The sequence below is a fragment of the Taudactylus pleione genome, unplaced genomic scaffold (assembly GCF_031769625.1).
Source record: "Taudactylus pleione unplaced genomic scaffold, aTauple2 ptg000824l, whole genome shotgun sequence".
Lineage (NCBI taxonomy): Eukaryota > Metazoa > Chordata > Amphibia > Anura > Myobatrachidae > Taudactylus > Taudactylus pleione.
In genome coordinates, this window is record NW_028285226.1 from 3,653,509 (window position 1) to 3,676,665 (window position 23,157).

A 23,157-nucleotide genomic window follows, 5' to 3' on the forward strand; every position below is an offset into this window, starting at 1 on the left:
TCCCTGTCTGTGAAGATTGATACTTCTGGATGGTACTTCATTCTTATTGGCGCGAATAACGGAGATAAGAAATTATAATTATTGGGTCATAAGCCCAATAATGAATAAATGGGCCCCTTAATGAAGCAAAGAATGCTCATGTATCATTCCTTCCCTTGTCTGCATAGTTACAGGTATTAGGCAGGCTTATGCTGTGTCCATGCAATAGATCAGTGCTGAATCCAATGCAACAAATGTATCTATAACTGTATTAGTGCATCATACGGATCCCAAAAATGGAGACTAAAAGCAATTGAAGGGACCTCCTCTCTGGTCCATATAGTCACTTGGAGGTGGTGGGGAGGGGGGGGGAGGGGCAGTCCTTCAGAGACTATTCCATTCCTATTAGGCGAGTTCTGGGGAATGGATGAACAGAGATGTAGTTACCTTGCCTGCTGTTTAAATCTCGGCGGAATATCGACAGCCGGCGCCCCAAACATAAGTATAGAGGGGCCTGGTTAGGTGTTAGCCGTGGGGGGAGGGTTAGGTTTAGGCACCACGGGGGGATAGGGTTATGCTCCGGGACACACACACACACACAAAATCTCAGCTAGCTTAATATAGTTGCAGGATACAGACAGCGGCATCCCGACAGACTCCTGACACGTGCAGCCAGAGCCGGCCCTAACCAGTTTGATGCCCTAGGCAAGATTTTGGGTGATGCCCCTAGCACCATCGCTAGTTCCGCCTCTGACCCAGCACCCCTCTCCAAGCACAGCACCTATCAACCAGCAGCACAGATCACAGCAGCAGTCAGCAACATCCATCACCCCATACCCATTGCAATCCTCATCCACAGACATTTTAGTGCCCTGTGCCAGCAAGAGCATTGGCGCCCCCACTCCCTTGTTTGTCTCAGGTTACTGGACTCCGCAAAGGTCCATTGTAGGAGGAGATGCTGTGGCTGGGCATGCCCAGCAGCCCTCCTCCAGTGGCAATTTTTTTTACTGCCCGCTGTCTCTGCTCCCCAGTCCCGCAACTGCCAGCTGTATGAGCTGCCGCCCAATCAGCTGAGCTGAGAGCTCCGATCGCGTTAGGACAGCAAGAGCAGAGGTGCGTCCACCTGTCCCAATCCCTTCATTTCCTGCTGTGAAGCTGAATTGGCCCTAGGCTTGGAATGCATGCCCCTAGGTATTTATTTAATTTGTCTATGCCTATGTCTATGCTCTGCGTGCAGCTAAGTACCCTAACCCACCGTTCCCGCAGCCTAACCCTCCCCTCCCACAGCCTAACCTTAACCCTCCCCTAGTACCTAACCCTAAACCTAGCCCTTTCCCTAACCCTAATACTCAGCATCGGGATGTCAGCGGTTAGGATTCTGGAACCGGGATTCCTACTGCTGTCTGGATTCCGGCGCCAGGATTCTGACCACCAGCATGCCGACTGCCGTGACGCAGGCAACTTCCCATTCAATCTACTGTGAGTATCATTTCATTATTGTTGCTGATCAATACTATAACACAGGGTTGCCGACATTTAGCTCCCTCCTTCCGGGAGGGAGCTGTCAGGCTTCCACACGGAGGGCGTAATGCGGTAAAAGGGGGCGTGGTCCAGCAAATGATGCATCATTGTGGCCCCGCCCCCTCTTCACAATGCTGAGATTAATGGCATTGTGAAGCAGGGGGCGGGGCCACGAAGACACGATTCAGCGCGAATCTCGTCACTTCCCCCTCCCACCGCTGCCGAGGTTTATACAGACGGGTCGCTGGGGCCGATTAATGTGGACCAGTCTCACAAACTGCTATACCATGTTGAATTAATACTTTGCCTGCTTAAGCTGCACAGACTGTGCGCTAAACTGCAATCTCCATATATGCACTCTCCTGTCACAAACTCCTGATAATACTTATGGAATATTTATTACTTATGCATACAGTATGTCTGCTTAATGTTAGGCCTGATTTACTAAGAAATGGGTTGTCAAAACTACCAGTCATCGGCGCCTTTGACTGATTTAAAACAGCTATAGTCTGGTTTAGCATTTATTTCTATTGCTATTGTGGGTTTCCAACTTAAAAATGTTCATCAAGCGAAACGCGCGTTTCTAATAGAGCAGGAATCTCACTACTGACATCACGAGTGATGTCAGTAGGGCCGCCCACAAATGGCAGGCGTTCCCTCAGGAACGCCTCCGTTTGTCTGGCCACCCCCCCTCCCCGCCTACAAAACGGGGCGCGCCGTCGATCAACATCGACAGCCACCCCGTTTGTAGCGAGCCCCAGAATGCAGTGCGCAGTGCCCCACCATCGACCCACTTGCGAGCGCACAGCAACTATTTGTAAGAGAACATAAGCTAATAGCTTTGCATTAAGTGCTATAGAATACAATTATACTTAACTTGCTGAGATGATGCTCATTTATAGGCAAAAGTTTGACTGCATACCATCTACCAGTGTAAAGGCTCGGTGAATAATTCATAAAAGGATTTCGGTACTATAGAAGTAGAACATTGGTGCACAAACCACAGACCATGGAAAGCGTACAGCCTGTGGCCTATGGCCACCGCTGGAAGCCCGCCATCCTCTGTTCAGATCTACCCTGATTATATTAATAAGAGTAGGTCTGTCAGGCAGTCACTAGTTGGGCGCATCCCATCAGTAATTTGTCTGTAACAGGCAGTCTTTGCAGCAAATTAGATCAGTTGCCAGGTTGCAGAACTCAGTCTCACATTTGGCGATCTCACCAGACTGAGGGGTCTATTTACTAAGCAGTGTTAGGAGACAGAGTGAAAAGTGATAAGAAAGGGATAAGGTACCAGCCAATCAGCTCCCAACTGTCATTTTTCAAACACAGCCTGTGAGATGACAGTTGGGAGCTGATTGGCTGGTACCTTATCCCTTTCTTATCACTTTTCACTCTGTCTACTAACACTGCTTAGTAAATAGACCCCTAAGGCTCTGTTCCTGCACACGTGTGCATGGCATGCAGGATCATGGTAAAGAGCAGAGTCCAACCCGGGACAGACACATCCCGATGGACAGTGCCAGGCTGCACCAACCTTTCTGGACAAACGTATATATTAGCTTTTCTAATACCGGTATAAAAGACAGTCTAGGACGCACATGTAACATAACATATAAAAGTAGTTTATATAAAGCTGTTTAATTGTTTTTAGGCTTAAGTTCATAGTGATCTGTGCAGTGATTCTCCCAAACTCACCTGCCTCAAGCAGGTCTATTGTCTGGTCGATATTTGGATGCTTCTCGGTCAAATTCAGAACCGACCGTTAGTAAATCTCCATCATCTATGTAAAGTTTTGATGGTCATTCCGATGTTCTAAACTGCTCTATAGTTAAATTTTTGGCCGATTTGGCATCGATTTTGACTTCAATAAATCTCTGATTTTCAAACTAGCTACCAAATTGCACAAAAATGCTAAATTGCCCTTTAGAAAATTTACCCCACACAGTAATTTGCTGACAAAAGCCATAAACAGTAACCACAAGCCACCCTCAAACTTTAATCTCAGTTATCTGAAAGACAACAATATAAACACCTCTGATAGACTTTGATAGTATGTACCACCTTGAATCATTACACACTAAAAAAACAAAGAAGAACTCCCAATCTCACCAAAACAAAGGTACAGTAGAAGCACTTAAAGAATTTCAGAACAATAGAGAAATAACCGTCAAACAAATGGAGCAGGGAGTTGTGATTGTGGATACACAGAGACAGTGGTGGGCTGGGCCGGGGGGCAGGGTGCCAGCTGCCCCCCGGGCCGGTACATATTGTGTGGCACTAGGGCCGCTGGCCGTAAGCTCCTTCCCGGAGTCAGCTGCTTCACTCACTCACCCTCCCCGTCACCGCACCACCTGATGAGGAAGCACCTGAGACAGGAGCCAGCAGCAACCAATACATGCCCTGTGAGCCGAGAAGGTCTCACCCAGACGCGATCCATCTCCGCACTGCACCGACACTATGAGAGCCGCAAACCCCGGCCAATTAGCAGAGAAGATGGAGGCCGGGCTGTTTTTCTACAAACAACAGCCCAGGTGGAGATCCTGGAGACCTGGACTCCCGCTGCATCTCCTCCTGGACCACAAGGTACAAGGTACAGTTAATAACTGGCTGAATGCAGTGACCCCTGGCTCCTCAGCTCTCATACTCCAAAGAGACCTGCTGCATAAGATCTTGCAATAAAGCTGTCAATCATTCACCTTGAACATGCAGCAGAGTGACTGTAATGCATACAGATGAGCAAGCATCTAGTGGTTATGCAAATTTTGGTACCATAAAGAGCCCCAGAAGCATGTATTTGGTGACTGGCAGGGCTTTCTGGGACTTGTAGTTCTCCCGCAGTATGGGAAATGTAGTTAGCTGAAGCTTTGTCTTATTTCTAATCCTTCTTGAAAATAGACTTCCTGCACTCTACCAGACTGCCCTGAAGTGTGTTTGGTGTATCTGATGTTAAATGGCTGCACAGAGAGTGATTGGTGTTGCATTAAGTGAATTGTTTCCTTGGTCTGTGAGGAAATGGTTTCGATGACATGTCTCGGTAGTGCCATCATTTGAAGAGTAGCATGTGTTTTATAGTTGTCTGGCACCCATACACAAACCACCTCTGGCAGAATGCTGAATTTAGGGCCTAATTCAGCATGGATCGCAACTGCAACAGCATATGCAGATGGCTGATTGTTGCGTACTGCGCATACACGATAGCAGCATTGCACTCGCATTGCGATCACACAGACTACAGAAAGCCATCCTAGAGTGAGTGATGTCAGGTCATCATTTGGGGGTGGTGACGGGGGAGGTGGTCAGAAAAACGCAGGCGTGCCTGCCCGTTTGAACACTTACATAGGCGTGCATAAATGAGCCATTGCGACAGCATACGCAGCTTGAATACTTACTGTATGTGACAAGACTTGCAATACCTGAGTAAGGTCAGACCTACTATAATTGTGCGTGAGGGGCCGATGTTAGCAGTGACAGCCGGGAAGGTTCCTCGACCTGCCTCCTGGCTGTCAGTGTCAGGCTGTGGCACAGTGCAGCTAGCATGAGAAGGGTCCCAGCATACTAACACAGTTTCCCCCCTCAAGCTCCCCCACCAGAACAGCTTCCCTTCCTTGGCTCTGCAATAGCCCCACCCCCAGTTCTCTTCACTTCCTCACTTCTCTTTCCTCCCTTCTTCTACTGGCACCACACAAAAGAAGGCTGACCCTACTGTAACTGCAGTGCACACCACAGAGGTCTCTCCCACTGTCACCTTCTCCCCTGCAGTCTCTCCCACTGTCCCCTTCTCCCCTGGAGTCTCTCCCAAGGACCCCTTTCTCTGCAATCCCTCTGGCTGTCCCCTTAACCCCTGTAGTATCTCTCACTATCCATTGTGCCCTGCAGTCTCTCCCACTGACCCCTTTCCCCTGCAGTCTCTCCCACTGTCCCCTTTCCCCTGCAGTCTCTCCCACGGTCCCCTTATCCCCTACACTGTAGTCTCATTCACTTTCCATCTCTCCCACTATTTCCTTTTCTCCTGCAGTCTCTCCCACTATTTCCTTTTCTCCTGCAGTCTCTCCCACTATTTCCTTTTCTCCTGCAGTCTCTCCCACTATTTCCTTTTCTCCTGCAGTCTCTCCCACTATTTCCTTTTCTCCTGCAGTTTCCTCCACTGTCACTTTTCCACGGCAGTCTTTTTTACTGTCTGAAAAGTTTGAGCTTCATCCCCCTCTCCATATAAGGTATGCCCATACTCCCTCCCCATCTGCACCTCTTCCCCCTTTCCATCTGCACCTCTTCCCCCTCCCCATCTGTGCCTATGTCCCCTCCCAGCATGTTTGCCTGTGCCCTATTACCGCATGGCTGGTGGCTGCAATCAGGTGGCTGGACAGAGGACCAATTGCATTTGCGCCATAAAACTGAACCTAAGGATGACAGGTAATCACAACTGTCTGTTACTAACGGGCTTATTTATCACAATCTGCAATTTAAATGTGGATGTGATAAATATTTTACGCCCAAATTTGCAATGTGTAAATTAATAATTTGATGCAAATTTACTAAAATCCTCTTGCCAGGAGACGGGCTCCGATAAGAGCCTGCCCTGGGGAAGAGCTACGCTATCACAGCTATCACACTGCTTTCTGGTTCGGGTCCTCGGTGTACACTGCTCTCAGGGGCCAACAGAGAAGAATTCGGAGCACCCCTCTCCGGAAGAATTTTCAAAATACTAGCCCATAGGCTACTATTGGGTAACGCCATCTTGAGATGGCGTAACCCTGTTGGGGCCAAGCTCCACAATGTGCTGGTAGAAAAGCCAGGGCCACTTACTTGTGTTTGCCCCCCAGGCTAAAAGTTGCCAGCCAGCCCTTGCACTAGAGGAGCCCTAACGTCAGATTCTCTCGCGAGAATCTGACATCAGGGAGCTGCGGCTCGGCCTCGAACGGGGATCCGAGTCAGGCGGGGAACACCCGAACATCGTTCGGGTGGACTCGGATCCCCAATGTTCGGAGTGGTTCGGATTCCACAGAATCCAAACCGCTCATCTCTAAGCCAAAGTATGCAAATCCCGCGATCACACACCAAGGCATTAGCACGCCCACTATGTCTTGGTGTGCAATCGCGGTGTGTATTTAGATGCCCACCAGCCTGACTCTCCAGGAAGTGTATGCAACAATTGGTAACATCGAGTAACATCGGACCCATATGCAGCACTTGTGGCAGACCATACCCAACCGCCAACACTGCGAGTGCTTCCGTGTGTAATTCAGCCATGTGACATGTACTATGACACTGCGTCTTAATTATGCACGCCTCTGAAATGGCGTTAAGACGCTCAGACACGCCTGCGTTCACACCACCACTCCCCCATTTCCATCGACCAACCCCTGTCACCACCCACAAATGGCTCGTCCTGTCACTCAAGCTAGCGAGGCATCTGTATACAAGGGGCGATTGCTTTGCGATCGCATGGACTGGTTCACACATTGCAATGCATACACATGCGCACATTGCAAACATCGGCAGGCTATGTGTGAACACAGCCTAGTGAACGGGTCTCAATCGGGCCCTCAGTATCATAGCAAGGCACTATTGCACCCTTTGACCCCCCCAATTATGATGTCACAGAGGAGGAGGATGAGACCAGGAAGCTGAGTGATGGTGCATATGAGGTGGCTCTCCAGGCTGCAGGTTACTATTCCAGCCAATCAGCTGCAGCTATTCCACATTACACACTCAAGGCACTGAAATTGCATTGGAATTCTTGAGAGAACCTCACACTGTAGAATAAGGCACAAGGCTCAGGAAGAGTTACCAGCAGTGTATGGTCTCATTCCCTCATCACACAAAATAATTTTCCTTATACACTCTAGGACAGTGATTCCTAACTTTGGTCATCAAGGCACACTAATACCCCTTTTACACCGGAGCTAAAACACGGGTTTTTGAAGGGTTAACCCGGGCAGCTCCCTGGTGTAAAAGGGGAGAGAGTTGGATCGCCGGGTCGAGTGACCCGGCAATCCAACCCAGGTTACTAGCAGGGTTTAACACGGGCCTAGCCCGTGAAACCCTGCTATGAGAACAGCGCACTCCGGGTCACGTTGATCTGGCGTGCGCTGCTAGCCGGCCGATTGGTCCGGCTTCAGTGGCGCTTGGAGATGACGTCTGCAGTGTGAGCGGCGCAGACTCGGGAATATCCCGAGTCGGCGCCGGCAAAATTCCGGGTCTGATCCGGATAGGAACTTTGTTCCAACTCCGGGTCAGACCCGGAATTTAGGTGGAAAAGGGGTATTACAGTCATGGTTTTACTGATATCCATTCTTAAGCACAGATGGTTAAATCAAAATAACTAAGGTACTAATTAAGTTACCTGTGAACAACTATGGCTATCCTTAAAACCTGGACTGTTAGTGTGCCTTGAGGATCATGGTTGGGAACCCCTGCTCTAGGACAACAAGATTTGCTAAACCTATTTACTGAAAGGAACAGTATAAGAACCAAATGTACGGTATCAGTGTTATATCATTCCTTAATATTATTTCCCATTCTAAATGACAAATGGGCATGTCAGCTTTTCCTATGTTTTAGGAAACCTCCGTAAAACCAGATGAGCAATATTCACACACTGGGCGGGATGAATGAAGCATCGCAGGCGGAATGCATCCTGCTGCCCTTCGCATGCATGCCGGCATTCATAACCCCGGTATGCATGATGACCACCACAAAGGACCGCTCTCTTGGTAAGAGCGGCTCTTTGTGATGGAGAGACTTTCGGGTCTATGATCCCTCACACCCCTGTGAAACATAACCACGCCCCTTTTGCGAGCGCTCACGTGCCTACAGTGTGCGCACAGGGGGAACTGCCGGGGCTGATCTACAACCCCAGTTCGTCCCTGTAGAAGACTCTTACCCTCGCCGGTCACCACAAAGCAGGCATGGAGACTGGGCGGAGTTTAAAGATCCTGCAGGGACTTATGGGAAAATTTCCCTCTGTCCCTGCAGTTTTCGGGAAATGTAAGGATTTTCTTTGTATGACGCCATTCTGAGATGACGTTATATAAAGTAAATATTTTTCAAGCAATTTAACGCTTTTTGTTTTGCTGAATAGCAAAAAGCATTGAAGCACTGTAGAGATCATTGGCTGATCCCTACAGTGCGGTACTCTGCGAGATGGGAATTAATGGAGAAGATAATTGTGTTATCTTCTCCATTATCCCATTGCTGAATAGTGGATTTAGATAAAAAATGCGGAAATGATAGTTTCTGAATTTTTTCTGAAAAAAAATCATTGCTGAATAGACCCCTTAGTAAAAAAAGAAAGATTAATGCCCTATCGACAATTGACACTAGTACATTAACTTAAATGCATATATTAAACTGGTCAGCCTTTTTATTAATTATCAATCAATCAATAACTTAACTATGGTGATGGCCGAAAGAAACAGCAGCCATCAGAGGTCAGCAACTACCAAATCAGATGACTAGAAAAACTTGCAGGGCCACTTGCCCACTCAGAAAGTCCATAGGTCACATGAGACTCCCCCATACCTTCCAACGCACGGTTAGCCAACCAAGGCTGCTGACCCCAACAGCGACAATCAGCCAAAAGGTATATCAAAGGGGAGTGACCTATTAATCAGCCCACTGACCTCCCGGCTGCAGTTCTTTCCCGCCCAACGCCAAAGAAAAAAAGCGACATCAAAAATAGGCAAAGAAAAATTAAAATAAAGAATTGGGAGAGAGGGGAAAAAGCTGAAAAGAGGTCGTCTCATATCTGCAGCTGCCCTAAGTAAACTGTAGCTCCTCCCACACCACGCCTTAATAACTCTACCATTGGCTACACACTGAGAAAGATTAACCCTCTACTATCTATACAGCTATGATGTACCACTGTCCTACAGCTTAGGGGTTTCAAACAGTGGCGTAAGTTCATCCCAGACGCCCGGAGCCAAGTTACAATTTGGCCACCCCTCCTAAAAAAGGGAAAATAAATATGGTATCTATCTATTTATCTATCTATCTATCATATAGTATATACAGCCACGCACCACAGTACGCTATGGCACATCCGGGATCGCGTGTCCATTAAGTTCTATGGAGACGCACTTGCACGTCCGCGGGAGTACGTCTCCATAGGATTGAATGGGGATGCTATTGCACGTCCCGGATTGCGTGAGGGTGTCTCACGCCATGCATGGCGTAAGATGCTGCAATACGAACACCAAACCAGCTGGACAGATAAGATAGTGACCTGTATAGTGCAATTAGTATGAGGCTCAGAGTCCTCCTGATGGAGGTGAAAGCCACCTGATACCACTGATGGAGGGGAAAACCACGGACTGAGTTTGAGTCAAGATATTGTAAGACCGCCACTGTGGTGGGACTACAAATCACAAAATTCCCAGTCTACTGCCGCCTAGTTCACATTCCGGGAAGATTGCTTTACCAAAGATCTGCCCCCATATTCAGTCGCTGGTGCCCCAGGCCCCCGCCTCCCATGCCCAGGCTTGGACTGGCCCAGCGGGGAGCCGGGTAATTCCCCGGTGGGCCCGACTGCTCCGAGGCCACGTCCCTTTCAGCGAGGAGGCGGGGCTTAGCGGGCAGCGATCGCGGCAGCGGGGAAGGAGGGGGAGGCCGGGTGCTGCTGCACAGCATGTGTCCTGGACACTGTGTCAGAAGCGCAGCGGAGGTAAAATAATAGGCTGTATACATTGCTGCTTGTGTGTTTTAGTCCAATCAGCAGCAGAGATTAAAAACAGGCATGCCTGTCAACCATTTAGCACAGTAGGGGGAGTGGCCTCAGCACAGGATGTTGTGGGACAGTTCTCTTCTGAGATCTGGCAGGCGGAGACAGACACAGTTCATGTTGAGAAAGAAAGTATTTGTATGCAGAGTCCTAGCAACAGTGAAATTGCCCAATAACCTATTGGCAATAGGTGAATCACACACAGTGGCCACATTAGAGGTTACCGCGTTAGACACATACTGAGGGCACTACAGGGGAGATTCCTGCTGCTCTCACAGACAGCCCGTCCTGTCAGCATCAGTCCTAGTAGCCAGCAACATTGTCCTATAACCCTCAGTGACCTGACTCCCTCTCACTGTGAGCACTACACTCACAGTGTCTTGTTTGTCTTGTCTCATGGCTGCTCCTCCTCCTCACAGCTGCGGGACCTGTTACCTCCTTCTGCCTGCTCAGTGACTGCAGATGAAAGATCCTTCTGCAAGAGGTGAGTGGGGGAAGGGGTGGGGGTTGAATTGAGGCATTAGGTACACTGTATATAGTGAGGCCTATGTATTGATGTAGGTGGTTATGTACACTGTGTTGTGACCTGTATGTTGTTATACATGTAAAATGCATTTTATACAATAGTATGATAGATGCTTTGCTTTGTTATATATGTGTATGTGTGCTGGGTGATAAATATGCATTGCTATAGGTGTTTGTGTTCTGTATTGTCTAGTGTGATCTGTATATTGTTATATATGTTTATATGTATTGTACACTAGGACCTTTGCATTGTTATGTGATTGTGTAGTGTGACCTATACCTTGTTATACAGTATACTGTATGTGTATGTGTGCTGTACACTCTAGTGCAGGCTTGCTGACAATCTGGCTGCCTTTTCCGGGAGAGAGAGGCAGCTCGGCATAGTAAGCGGGGGAGTGACGCAGTTTTGTGGGTGGGACCGCGGGATCACATCATCGTGGCCCCCCCCTGCTTCACAATGCTGAGATTACCGGCAATGTGTAGGCGGGAGCGGGGCCACGATGACGCGATTCTACGCGAATCTCATCATCAGTTCCCACAGGACCGGTCACCTATGCAAGGTGAGAACGGTCGCCGGCAGGGGTTGCAGCCGGGAGACTTGCGCACTCTTCCGGGGGGCCGTGAGTGACACCCGATTTTCGGGAGGCTCCCGACAATTTCTGGAGAGTAGTCAAGTACGCTCTAGTGATGCCTATGCATTGCTATAGGTGTTTATGTTGTGTACTGTCTCTAGTGTGACCTGTTTATTTGTATTGTACACTAGGACCTTTGCATTGTTATATATGTGATTGTGTAGTGTGACCTGCCTATTGCTATAGATGTGTGTTGCTGTACACTGTGTAGTGTGTCCTGTACATATATATATATATATATATATATATATATATATATATATATATATATATATATATATATATATACCTTTGTATTGTCTGTTGTGCACAGTCTATTGTGGCCTGTGCATTGTCAGGCAGTATGTGCCATTTAGAGTGTAGTAGGGATGGACATCAAAATGCGGTGGTTGCAGACCATCAGTTATACCTGCTGTGCTCTGGCAGAGGGGAGGAGACTGGAGATGCTTGCAATGGACTGTACTATTATAGAACTGCTCTCCAATTGGCTGACTTGGTGATGCCATTCTGCCATCACACAGACGCAAGGCATGCTGGGAATTGTACTGTTTCCGTATTCTGCCCACGGTTCTAGGAAGTAGTGTTGTCTGGGCGTAAAGCTCGCAAAGCTATGTGCATACACAGACAGCGACACAGTGCTTCAGTCACACATGCTACTGCTGTCTGCCCAGAAATAACTGTGCTGTGGGAGTCTGACTGGGACCTGCGGGCAGCAACAGGCTCACAGTCACTGCTTTGGGCTGTGTGTGTGCGCGTGGTGGTGGGGATTGTATTCATATTATCTGTGTTATATTATGGGTCACTGCTGGCATTTAACTGCATGCTCCCTGTATTATATGGCAATAACTGCTCTCTGGATAATATGATGGTCACTGCGTTGTCTCTGTATTATATACTGGCCACTGCAATGCACTCTGTATAATACTGGCACTGTAACACTTTCTGCCACAACCCTCAGTTTGCTAGCCACACCTTAAGCTTTATGCCGTCGCACCCCAGTGGGCCCTACCATTGCATTCTCCCTGTGGGCCCTTCATGACCCAGTCCGACACTGCCCATGCCCTCTTACTCGCAGCTCTATCTGGTGCATCCTTCTTGACATCCAGGTCAGGAAGATCTGCAGCCGCGTTTATGCTCAGGCCCTCAGCACAGGTCTGCGGCTAGAGCTGCCACCAGGGAGGAGTGGGACAAGGAGTTGTGGATGAGGGGGGGGGGCACAGGGACTGCTGCACAGGTCCATGGCTAGGGCTGCTGCCAGGGGAAAGTGGGACAGGCAGTTGTGGGTGAGTGGGGGGGCACCGTATGTGTCACACTGGCATAAGAAGTTGCTGAGGGGCAGCGATACCAATGAGCGGAGACAGGCTTTATATAGACGGAAGCGGCAGCTAGTGGTCTGAAACTGAGCTCTCCATTAGTATATGGTTATGGCAGCTTCTCAGGTGCCGGGAAGAGGTGCCATTTATTGGGCGGCCGTGACGGTACACTCTATGGGCAACATCTCCACTTCTAAAAACCTGCACTTTAGTAAATATACCTCTTAGGGCGCATTCCGGTGCTTAGCATTTGGGGAATGCAGTAAAACCCGCTAAAAATGCACTTTCAGGGGTTTTACAGCATTTTCGCCTTTAGTACATCCCGGCCTATGGACCTCATTCAGAGTCGGTCGTAAGCGGCCGCTCGGTCGTACGCATATGATGTTTCCAAACCACACATGCATACGGTCAGTTGTGCGCATGTGCGTACGATGCTTTGCGATCCAAAATGCTGTCGATCGTACGGCTTACGAGCAGGAAGTGGCTTCCGAGAGTTGATTGACATGAAAGGCCGTTTGTGGGTGTTGACGGGGGTGGTGGTCTGAAAACGCAGGCGTTCCTCACCGTTTTCAGGGCATTTTAGGGGCGTACATAAATTACCTGCTACGACCGACATAGAAGGCCGGAAGTAGTAAAACGTCACTCTGCGAGCAGGTTAGAGGCCTGGCTGATCGTACAGCTTAAGGTAGGGTAGGAGCTCCCGCAAGCCCCAGAGTACAATCGACACTATTGAATGTTATTGATGTTAGGATTGATGTATCTATTTTGTGCCACACAATGCAAGCAGCTAATAATCGTTTGTTGTAGCTAATAACACTGTTAATTGGCTCGTAATTGATTCAGCTGAGTTTGCATTAGCAAATAATAAGAATAAATACATTTCATGGGGATGGTTTATTCTATATGGTTTTTGTTAATTTTTGTGGGCGTCACAACGACTGACTCGATCGCTAGCTACTATCAGAGGAGGTGTATTGTTCACGTATGGGCGTCACTTTGGTTGCGACCGACCGGCTGTGCGATTGCTTCCTTTTTCAGTTTCTCGGTCGTTAGGCGTACGACTGAGCGGCCGCTTATGACCGCCTCTGAATGAGGTCCAATGTCTCTTCTACCCATTACATATGTGATTTCAGTCACATTTGCATGCATGTACTGTATGTTTTCTTAGAGATGTAAGCGATCAGGGTTGCATGCAGAAACTCCTTGCATCTACTGTCCTTTTGTGTTTTTAACCATTACAGAAAATGTAAGGCACATCAACTTCTATAAAAAAAAATTCTTTAAAAGTTACGTTTTGCTTTTCTTTTCTCTAAGAATGCAGACTCGACTCCACCCCCAACCCCTTTTTTATATTATAGAACTATCACATTACATTTAAAGCCTTAAACCTTTTAACCACATAAGGCTTTTTTTTCTGGTTAAGTGTTACATTACCGTCCTGTTGCACCACCTAGTGGTCGTTTTAGAGACCACATTACAAAGACCTGTTCTGTGCGTTGCATTGGCTAAAATCATTTTCTCCTTGTTATTCCAAATATGTGAATCTGTCCTTCTAACCATATGTGCTTTGATGAAATTCACTCTCTGCTGTGTTGACCCTCCCACCTTTGTCCATATTCTCTAACTAGCAAAATCCTCCTAATCAACTGAGTGTCTCTGAGAGTTCCAACTGATCACAAGGGATCAACACCAGCACAGCTATTAGTATCCTCGGTACTTCCCCTTTCAAGCCCTTAAAGACAAGTCAATACTCAGTCTGAAAGCAGTGGAACGGGACCAAGTACTCTTCGCAAAGCTTGAAATCTCACTGGATCCCATGACACTTCCACCAAACAGTTCTTCTAAACACAGCATCCAAAGCCACCAAATCCCAAATGGTCTAGAGTGTGATGTCATCATGATCCAGCTGCCCCATGGGCATCAATTCTTTAACTCCAAGAAATCGTGGGTCAGTTGATGCAATGATATTTAACCCACCGACTGTCATGACTTATGTTGAGTTGATTTACAGAGGATATTTTTGTATTGTCTCATTTTTGGTCTTCTCACAGTACACCAGTCCCAGTTCCATTGCCCCACCCTGTCATTCCGTGTGTGGGATACTGTCACGTGTAGAACCGGACCAACCCAAACATAATGATTCCAAGTAGGATCCAAGTCAGGCTCAGGTTCCGAGTCTCCATGCAGAGAGGGCTGGCTGGTTGAGTGTGCTGTACTGTCCCAGGGCCGGATTAACAATTGGGCGGGTGGAGCTACAGCTCCAGACCTCCCATTGAAAATAGGCCCACAGGATACACTGACTGCAGTGCAGACAGGAAAAAAGATTTTTTTCCTGTCACCACCGACAGCCGAACTTACTGCCCAGCTCACTCACCTCCCGGCCACACAAAGCTGAGCCCATCGTAACCTCCACAACCCCCTCTCGGCTGGTCGACCTAAGCCCCACCCACCACTTGCAGTCGAAGCTCTGCCTCTATGTGCCTTAAGCTCAAGCTTAAGGTCAGTGTAAGGTTTGGCCTCTGGGCCTGATTCAGAGCCGGACTCTCTGAAAGAGCGCTCGCTCTGAATCAGGGCGTTTTTTAATAATTTTTGTGCGGCCTCCTGGCCGCTCGCATGGCTGTGGGTGACCATCCACAGCTATTGCGAGCGGCCAGGTGATGGTCACGATGGTCTCAACCATCGGGGGTTGCGACGAGACCCTTGTGGTAGGGGCTCAATCCCGCAAGCCCCAGTGAGCTTCTGGCTTTTAATAGAGCCGGAAGCTCACCACTGACATCACTCGTGATGTCAGTGGGGCCGCCTCCAAACGGCAGGCGTTCCTTGGGAACGCCTCCATTTGGCCAACCGCCCCCCTGCCCGTCTCCAAAACGGGGCAAGCTGTCGATCAACATCGACAGCTGCCCCCTTTTGGTGCGAGACCCGGCGCGACGGAGCGCCCGTCGCTAGCCGGGTCTCACACATGCACAGTGGCCAAACATCAACCCGCTTGTGAGCGCATAGCGCTTGCGAGCGGGTCTGAATCAGGCCCTCTGTGTATTATTTATGTATGTTTTGTGTGTGTGTGTATATATATATATATATATATATATATATATAATATATACATATATATATGTGTGTGTGTTAAATTAGGTGGGTACAGGAGCATATATATATATATATATATATATATAGCGTTCCCGCTAGGCTGTTTTAGCGGGGCGTGGCGCCCTGCCCTCCTTCTGGAGGTCAAAAAGCGCCCTGCCCTCACAGCCTGCGGGTGCCGCTCTCACCCGCGGGACGCAGTGTCCCACGGGTGGAGAAACATGCGGTGTCCCGGTCACCGCCGGAGAATAGACGCCGGGCGCATGCGCCCGACATCTATTCTCCCTTTCTGCAGCGCTTGGGGGCTGCCCGGCATGTCCGTAAGCGCCGGGCACGCCCCCAAGTATGACGAAAAGGGGACGCATTTTATAGACACGCCCCCTTTTCATGACCACGCCCCCTTTTCGGGGTTGCCCTCTCTAGCTCCGGCGCCCTGCCTGCCGCCGGAGCTAGACTGAACACTATATATATATATATATATATTTATATATATATATATATATATATACAGTAAGGTGCATAAATATTGGGACATTGACAGAATTTTTAGATTTTGGCCTCTATTCACCACCACAATGGTTTTGAAATGAAACAAACAAGATGTGCTTTAACTGCAGACTTTCAGATTTAATTTGAGGGTAATTACATCCAAATCAGGTGAACGTTGTAGGAATTACAACAGTTTCTATATGTGCCTCCCACTTTTTAAGGGGCCAAAGGTAATGGGACTATCAACTCAAAAGCTATTTCATGGACAGGTGTGGGCTATTCCCTTGTTATTTCATTATCAATTAAGCAGGTAAAAGGTCTGGAGTTGATTCTAGGTGTGACATTTGCATTTGGAATCAGTTGCTGTCAACTCTCAATATGAGATCCAAAGAGCTGTCACTATCAGTGAAGCAAGCCATCATTAGGCTGAAAAATGAAAACAAACCCATCAGAGAGATTGCAAAAACATTAGGTGTGGCCAAATCAACTGTCTGGAACATTCTTAAAAAGAAAGAACGCACCGGAGAGCTCAGTAACACCAAAAGACCCTGAAGACCACGGAAAACAACTGTGGTGGATGACAAAAGAATTATTTCCCTTGTGAAGAAAAAACCCTTCACAACAGTTGGCCAAATCAAGAACACTCTCCAGGAGGTAGATGTATATGTGTCAAAGTCAGCAATCAAGAGAAAACTTCACAAGAGTGAATATAGAGGGTTCACCACAAGATGCAAACCATTGGTGAGCCACAAAAATAGGAAGACAAGATTAGAGTATGCCAAACAACATCTAAAAAAGCCATTACAGTTCTGGAACAACATCCTATTGACAGATGAGACAAAGATCAACTTGTACTAGAGTGATGCGAAGAGAAGAGAAGGAAAGGAACTGCTCATAATCCAAAACATACCACCTCATCAGTGAAGCATGGTGGTGGTAGTGTCATGGCGTGGGCATGTATGACTGCCAGTGGAACTGGTTCCCTTGTATTTATTGATGATGTGACTGCTGACAAAAGCAGCAGAATGAATTCTGAAGTGTTTCGGGCAATATTATATGCTCATATTCAGTCAAATGCTTCAGAACTCATTGGACGGTGCTTCACAGTGCAGATGGACAATGACCCAAAGCATACTGCAAAAGCAACCAAAGAGTTTTTTAAGGCTAAAAAGTGAAATGTTATGCAATGGCCAAGTCAATCCCATGACCTGAATCCGACTGAGCATGCATTTCACTTGATGAAGACATAACTGAAGGGAAAATGCCCCAAGAACAAGCAGGAACTGAAGACATTTGCAGTAGAGGCCTGGCAGAGCATCACCAGGGATGAAACCCAGCATCTGGTGATGTCTATGCGTTCCAGACTTCAGGCTGTAATTGCCTGCAAAGGATTTGCAACAAAGTATTAAAAAGTGAAAGTTATATTTAGGATTGTTTAGTTTGTCCCATTACTTTTGGCCCCTTAAAAAGTGGGAGGCACATATTGAAACCGTTGTAATTCCTACACCGTTCACCTGATTTGGATGTAATTACCCTCAAATTAAATCTGAAAGTCTGCAGTTAAAGCACATCTTGTGCGTTTCATTGCAAAGCCATTGTGGTGGTGAATAGAGGCCAAAATATGAAAATTCTGTCAATGTCCCAATATTTAAGGACCTGACTGTATATACACATATATATATATATATATATATATATATATACATACAGTACCAGTCAAAAGTTTGGAGACACCTTCTCATTCAATGGTTTTTGTTTATTTAAATTATTTAGTAGATTACTACTAAAGACATCAAAACTATGAAAGTACACATATGGAATTATGTTGTAAACAAAAAAAATTGTTCAACAAATCAAAATATGTTTTATATTTTAGATTCCTCAAAGTAGCCCCCTTTTGCTTGGATGACCGCTTTGCACACTCTTGGCATTCTCTCAGTCAGCTTTACTGTCTGCTTGTATAAAACACACTAAAATCCAGTTAAGTAATCAACGTCTCAGAACTTGTATTCATTCCTTTGTTAGGATTACCAAAAGGACAAATACAAGTTCTGAAACATTGATTACATAAACGGGTCAGTGTGTTTTATACAGGCCATCCAGAGTGTCACACCCATACACACACACCCATACACACACACGCAATCAGCTTACTCCAGACCGCCCTGTGTCTGGCACTGCCCCCCAAGTGCATGACGTCATGCTGTCCCGTAGAGGGGCCTGGAATTGCAACACTGCCCGGAGCATCCTGAAGATGCTGTAAAGACTGCAGGGTGTCTGACTGGGCAGCACTGCAGGAGTGATACTGACTGCAGGGTGCAAGCACCCTGCTAGCCAGTAACAAGGGCCATGGGGTAGCGACAGTGCTGCAAACAGAGCAGTGCAGCATCACCAGTCGCATACCTGTAGTTATGGCACTGTATACAGTCAAAACACACCCACAACACAGGCTTCACCCCTAGTGGCGGAACTCGTGACTGGTGGGCCCATGTGCAGAAATATGTTTTGGGCCCCCCTCCTCGGTATGCAATCGGGAAGCCGACTGCCTAAATACCGGCAGCCGGCTTCCCGACTGTCATATCCTGGCAAGGGTGAAATGCCGGGCGTCTAGATGTAGACGCCCGGCATTTCCCCGACGCCGGGAGACCGGCGCCCGGCATCCCGATCGTAGTGATGCCGGGCGCTGCGAGCGGACAGCCGCGGGGGGGGGGAGAGGGGACTTAGATTTAGGGCTCCCGGGGAGTTAGGGTTAGGCACCCCCCGGGAGGGTTAGGGTTAGGCTAGGGGGAGGGAGGGTTAGGGTTAGGCACCCCCCGGGGGACTTAGGTGTAGGCAGCGGGGAAGGGGGTGGTTAGGGATAGGCACTTAGAGGGGGGATTAGGGTTAGGCACGGCGGTATTTTTTCATACCAATTCCCCCCTTCTTGCCCCACCCCAAGTTCATAGTGCCGTGGGTTACAGGGAAAGGTAGAGGGTGACAGGGAGATATTGACAGGCAGTGGCTGATAAGGAGAGGGTGACAGGGAGAGGGTGACATGGACTGGGTGACAGGGACTGGGTGACAGGGAGAGGGAGTGGGTGACAGGGTGAGGGTGACAAGGAGAGGGTGACAGGCAGTGTGTAACAGGAAGAGGGTGACAGGGAGAGAGGCAGTGTGTGACAGGCAGAGGTGACAGGCAGTGTGTGACAGGGAGAGGGTGACAGGCAGTGGATGACAAATATATTACTATTTACTTACGTGATCCCAGATCTGCAGCTCGTGGATCCTCCTCTCCTCCTTGGATTTTTTTAACAACGGGGACAGTCACGAAATTGTGACATCAGATCCCAGGCACCAGTAGCAAGGACTACCTCAGAGAGGAAGAGCCAGGCCAGTTGGGGAAAAGCAGGGCGGGACCGGGAGGAGCAAGTAGGAGAGAGGATATAAGGGGAGGAGAGGGGGGCCCAGCCAACTCCGGCCGGATCATATCCACGACCATAGGTAGCGCATCATTCCATAATGTTACCACTGGGACGGGTTGGAGTCACGTGGTGGTGTATAATCAGTCAATCTGACTCATTATAATGCAGCCAGCTGCAGGACCCTTTATTGCAGTGGGCCCCAGTGGAATGCACCAGCTACACTGCCGGTAGTTCCGCCACCTGCACACCCCTATGTAAATCACACCTATACCACACTGGTCATGACCCCACATCACCAGTAACACTGCTGCAGCGCTGGTCACACCCCCTGCAGCGGCACACAATAGGCCCTTCATAAATTTCAGCTCCAGGCCCATGTGGACATTAATCTGGCACTGTACTGTCCATCTAGGGATGTGCTGCACTGTCCATTCTGAGGTCTATTGCATACACGCATAGCAGAGCAGCGTGTATGCTTCCCCCAACTTCCCCCCCACCGCGGCACCATGCGGCCCGCGGGCGGGACAGTGGGACAGTCCCAGAAAAACGGGACTGTCCCGCTAAATGCGGGACAGTTGGGAGGTATGATATAAGCACTGTGCGTTTGTACTGCTGCTCTGACTCTTACTTTCAAAATGTATTTATTTCAATTAAAATCACAAATAGGTATACTTGCAAAATACTCTTATGCCATTTTTCAGCCTAGATTTGTAGATACCAACCTGGTAGGCTTGGCTTTCCTTGATCCAGGGCCGGACTGGGACTAAAGAGGCCCTGGCATTTCAAGAGCAGACAGACCCACCTCGCGTCAGCATCTGGCTCCAGGCAAAGCCTCCTCCCCTTACTATTCATGACCCCTCCTTCTTCTTAGTCTATGCTCATACAAATATAATTAATCTTAGAACAACATACAAGCAGTGGCGTAACAAGGGTATTTAGAGCCCAGGGCAAATTTAAAAATGGAGACCCCCCTATGTGCGCGTCAAAAAAATGGATGTGGTCACTTAAAAATAGGGCGTGTCAAAATGACACACACCCCTTTCTTGTCGCTCTGAACATTCCTTTCCATATGCACCTTAACTAGTGTTCACTCTAGCTCCGGTGGCAGGCAGGGCGCTGGAGCTAGAGAGGGCACTTCTCTGCGCGCACCTTGGGTGTGCGCGCCCGAAAAGGGGGCGTGGCCATTGAAAAGGGGACATGTTTATAAGACGCGTCCCCTTTTCATCACTCTTGGGGGCGTGCCCGGCACTTACGGACACGCCAGACAGCCCCCTTATATAGTGCCCCACATGCGCCAAGCGTCTATTCTCCGGCGGTGACTGGGTCACCGCACATTTCCCCACCCGCGAGACACTGCGACTCGCGGGTGAAGACGGGATCCACAGGCTGTGAGGGCAGGGTGCTTTTTGCCCTCCAGAACGAGGGCAGGGCATCACGCCCTGCTAAAACAGCCTAGTGGGAACACTACTTAACCCCAGTAGTGCCCCTTATACAGTACCCCCAGTATGCAATGTCCCCAGTTGTGGTCCTTCTTATGCAGGCCCCTAGTAGTGCCCCTTATACAGTACCACCAGTAGTGGTCCCCCTTATGCAGCCCCCATTAGTTCCCCTTATACTGTACCCCCAGCATGCAATGCCCCCAGGAGTGGTCCCACAAATGCAGCCCCCCATTAGTTTCCCTTATACAGTGCCTCCAGTAGTGGTCCCCCTTATGCAGTGCCCCTTATATAGTGCCCCCAGTAGTAGTCCCCCCCAATGCAGTGCCCCCAGTAGTGGTACCCCCTATGCAGTACCCTTTATATAGTGCCCCCAGTAGTAGTCCCCCCCCATGCAGTGCCCCCAATAGTGGTCCCCCTTATGCAGGCCCCCAGTAGTGATCCCCCCTATTCAGTGCCCCTTATACATTGCCCCCAGGTGTGGTCTCCCCTATGCAGTACCCCCAGTAGTGGTCCCCCGTATGCATGCCCCCGGTGGTGATCCCCCTATTCAGTGCCCCCCAGTAGTAGTCCCCAGTAGAGGTCCCCCCGCCTGATACAGTGCCCCCAGCAGTAGTTCCCCCCCAGTAGTAGTACCCCCCCAGTAGAGGTCCCCCGATTCAGTGCCCCCAGCAGTAGCCCCTCCAATAGTAGTCCCCAGTAGAATCCCCAACCCCAATAGTGATGCCCTCAGAAGTGCCCCCCCCCCCGATGCAGTGCAGATACAAACGTAAAAAAAAATAAAAAAATACACTTAGCTGAATCCACGCTCCAGCCACAGCTTCCGCCGCCCAGGGATCAAATGCAGGATTTTTAGGGGGGGAGGGGGGTTTATATATATATATATATATACACACATACATACACACACATTAAATATATATGTATAAACATGGCTGTGAGGTTCTGAATTTGTTGTGGACCCGGGGTGGTGATAGGAGCAGACACAGAAGCAGACTTAAATGAAAAAGTGAAGTTTTTAATAAGTGACTTAGAAGACATGGGAATGGCAAATGAAAAAGTCCAGGTATAGCACTAAAGTGCACTTGGTTACTGTAGTGGGGGTTAATGAGAAAATGTCCAGATAGTGACAGGCAGGAATAGTCCAGTATACAAGTACGGTGAGATGAAAACAGAATGCAGGTATAATGAGCTGTAACTAAATGCAGAAAATTAAATATAAAAAGCAGCGCTAAATCTTTGAATCATTTATGGTTAATACCAAAAGCACATTAAATCAAATAAAATAACACTAAATAGCATTCAACCTATAAATATTACTTGCAAGTAGTAAAAAATATATAGAGAAAATGAAAAATAAAAATAATATAAAAAGGCACTATTTAAGATAAAAAATAGACATGCATGTCAAAAAATGAATGTAGACTTGATATCCTCAATATACACCTATATCAGGCAATACAAAATATACCGCACCAAATGTTTAGCACTGGAATGGGTTCCGTATTTGGATCTGGGTGGAACAATCAGCCGAAAAAGGAAATCCAATAAGTGACTGAGCACATAATTTGTCCTCACCGCATGAACCCTCCTACATGGACAAATATTATCTCTGTAAGTCTCTGAAGGGTGGTCCAATAATTCGTAGTAGCGGTGGTCTGAGAAGAAAAATGCTCAAAGTCACAGTTCAATGTCCACAGTTCCTGGTACCAGGCTGAAGATCATGAATTCTTCAAATAAGGACTGAGTCCCAACGATAATAGGTTTCCAAATGAAGTGCAAATGCAGGTGCAGATGATGCCTGAATCCTGGTGTAACACCAACGCGTTTCACTGCCGCTCTGGCAGCTTTTTCAAGGTGTCTGTGGTCTCTCAAATGTGCCTCTTAAATAGTGCCTCCCATTAGAATTGATTAATTTCCGCTGAGTGTAATTGCATCACTCATACCCTTAAAATCTACAAAACATTGACATATTTTATCCTTAATACAAAATTAAGTTTTATATAAAACACAAATGGAGGCAAACCGATCTCTTATATAATATAATAAGGATAT

General features: G+C 48.0%; 1 protein-coding gene across 1 annotated transcript in view; it reads right to left on the reverse strand.

Moving 5' to 3' along the window:
- The window catches only part of LOC148474664 (fatty-acid amide hydrolase 1-like), a 47,774-nt gene extending 43,834 nt beyond the window's left edge, over positions 1–3,940 (reverse strand). The window contains exon 1 of the mRNA XM_088458284.1: positions 3,926–3,940. Coding sequence (XP_088314410.1) covers positions 3,926–3,940 — 15 coding nt within the window. The remainder of the gene's footprint in view (positions 1–3,925) is intronic.
- Positions 3,941–23,157: the final 19,217 nt, after the last annotated feature.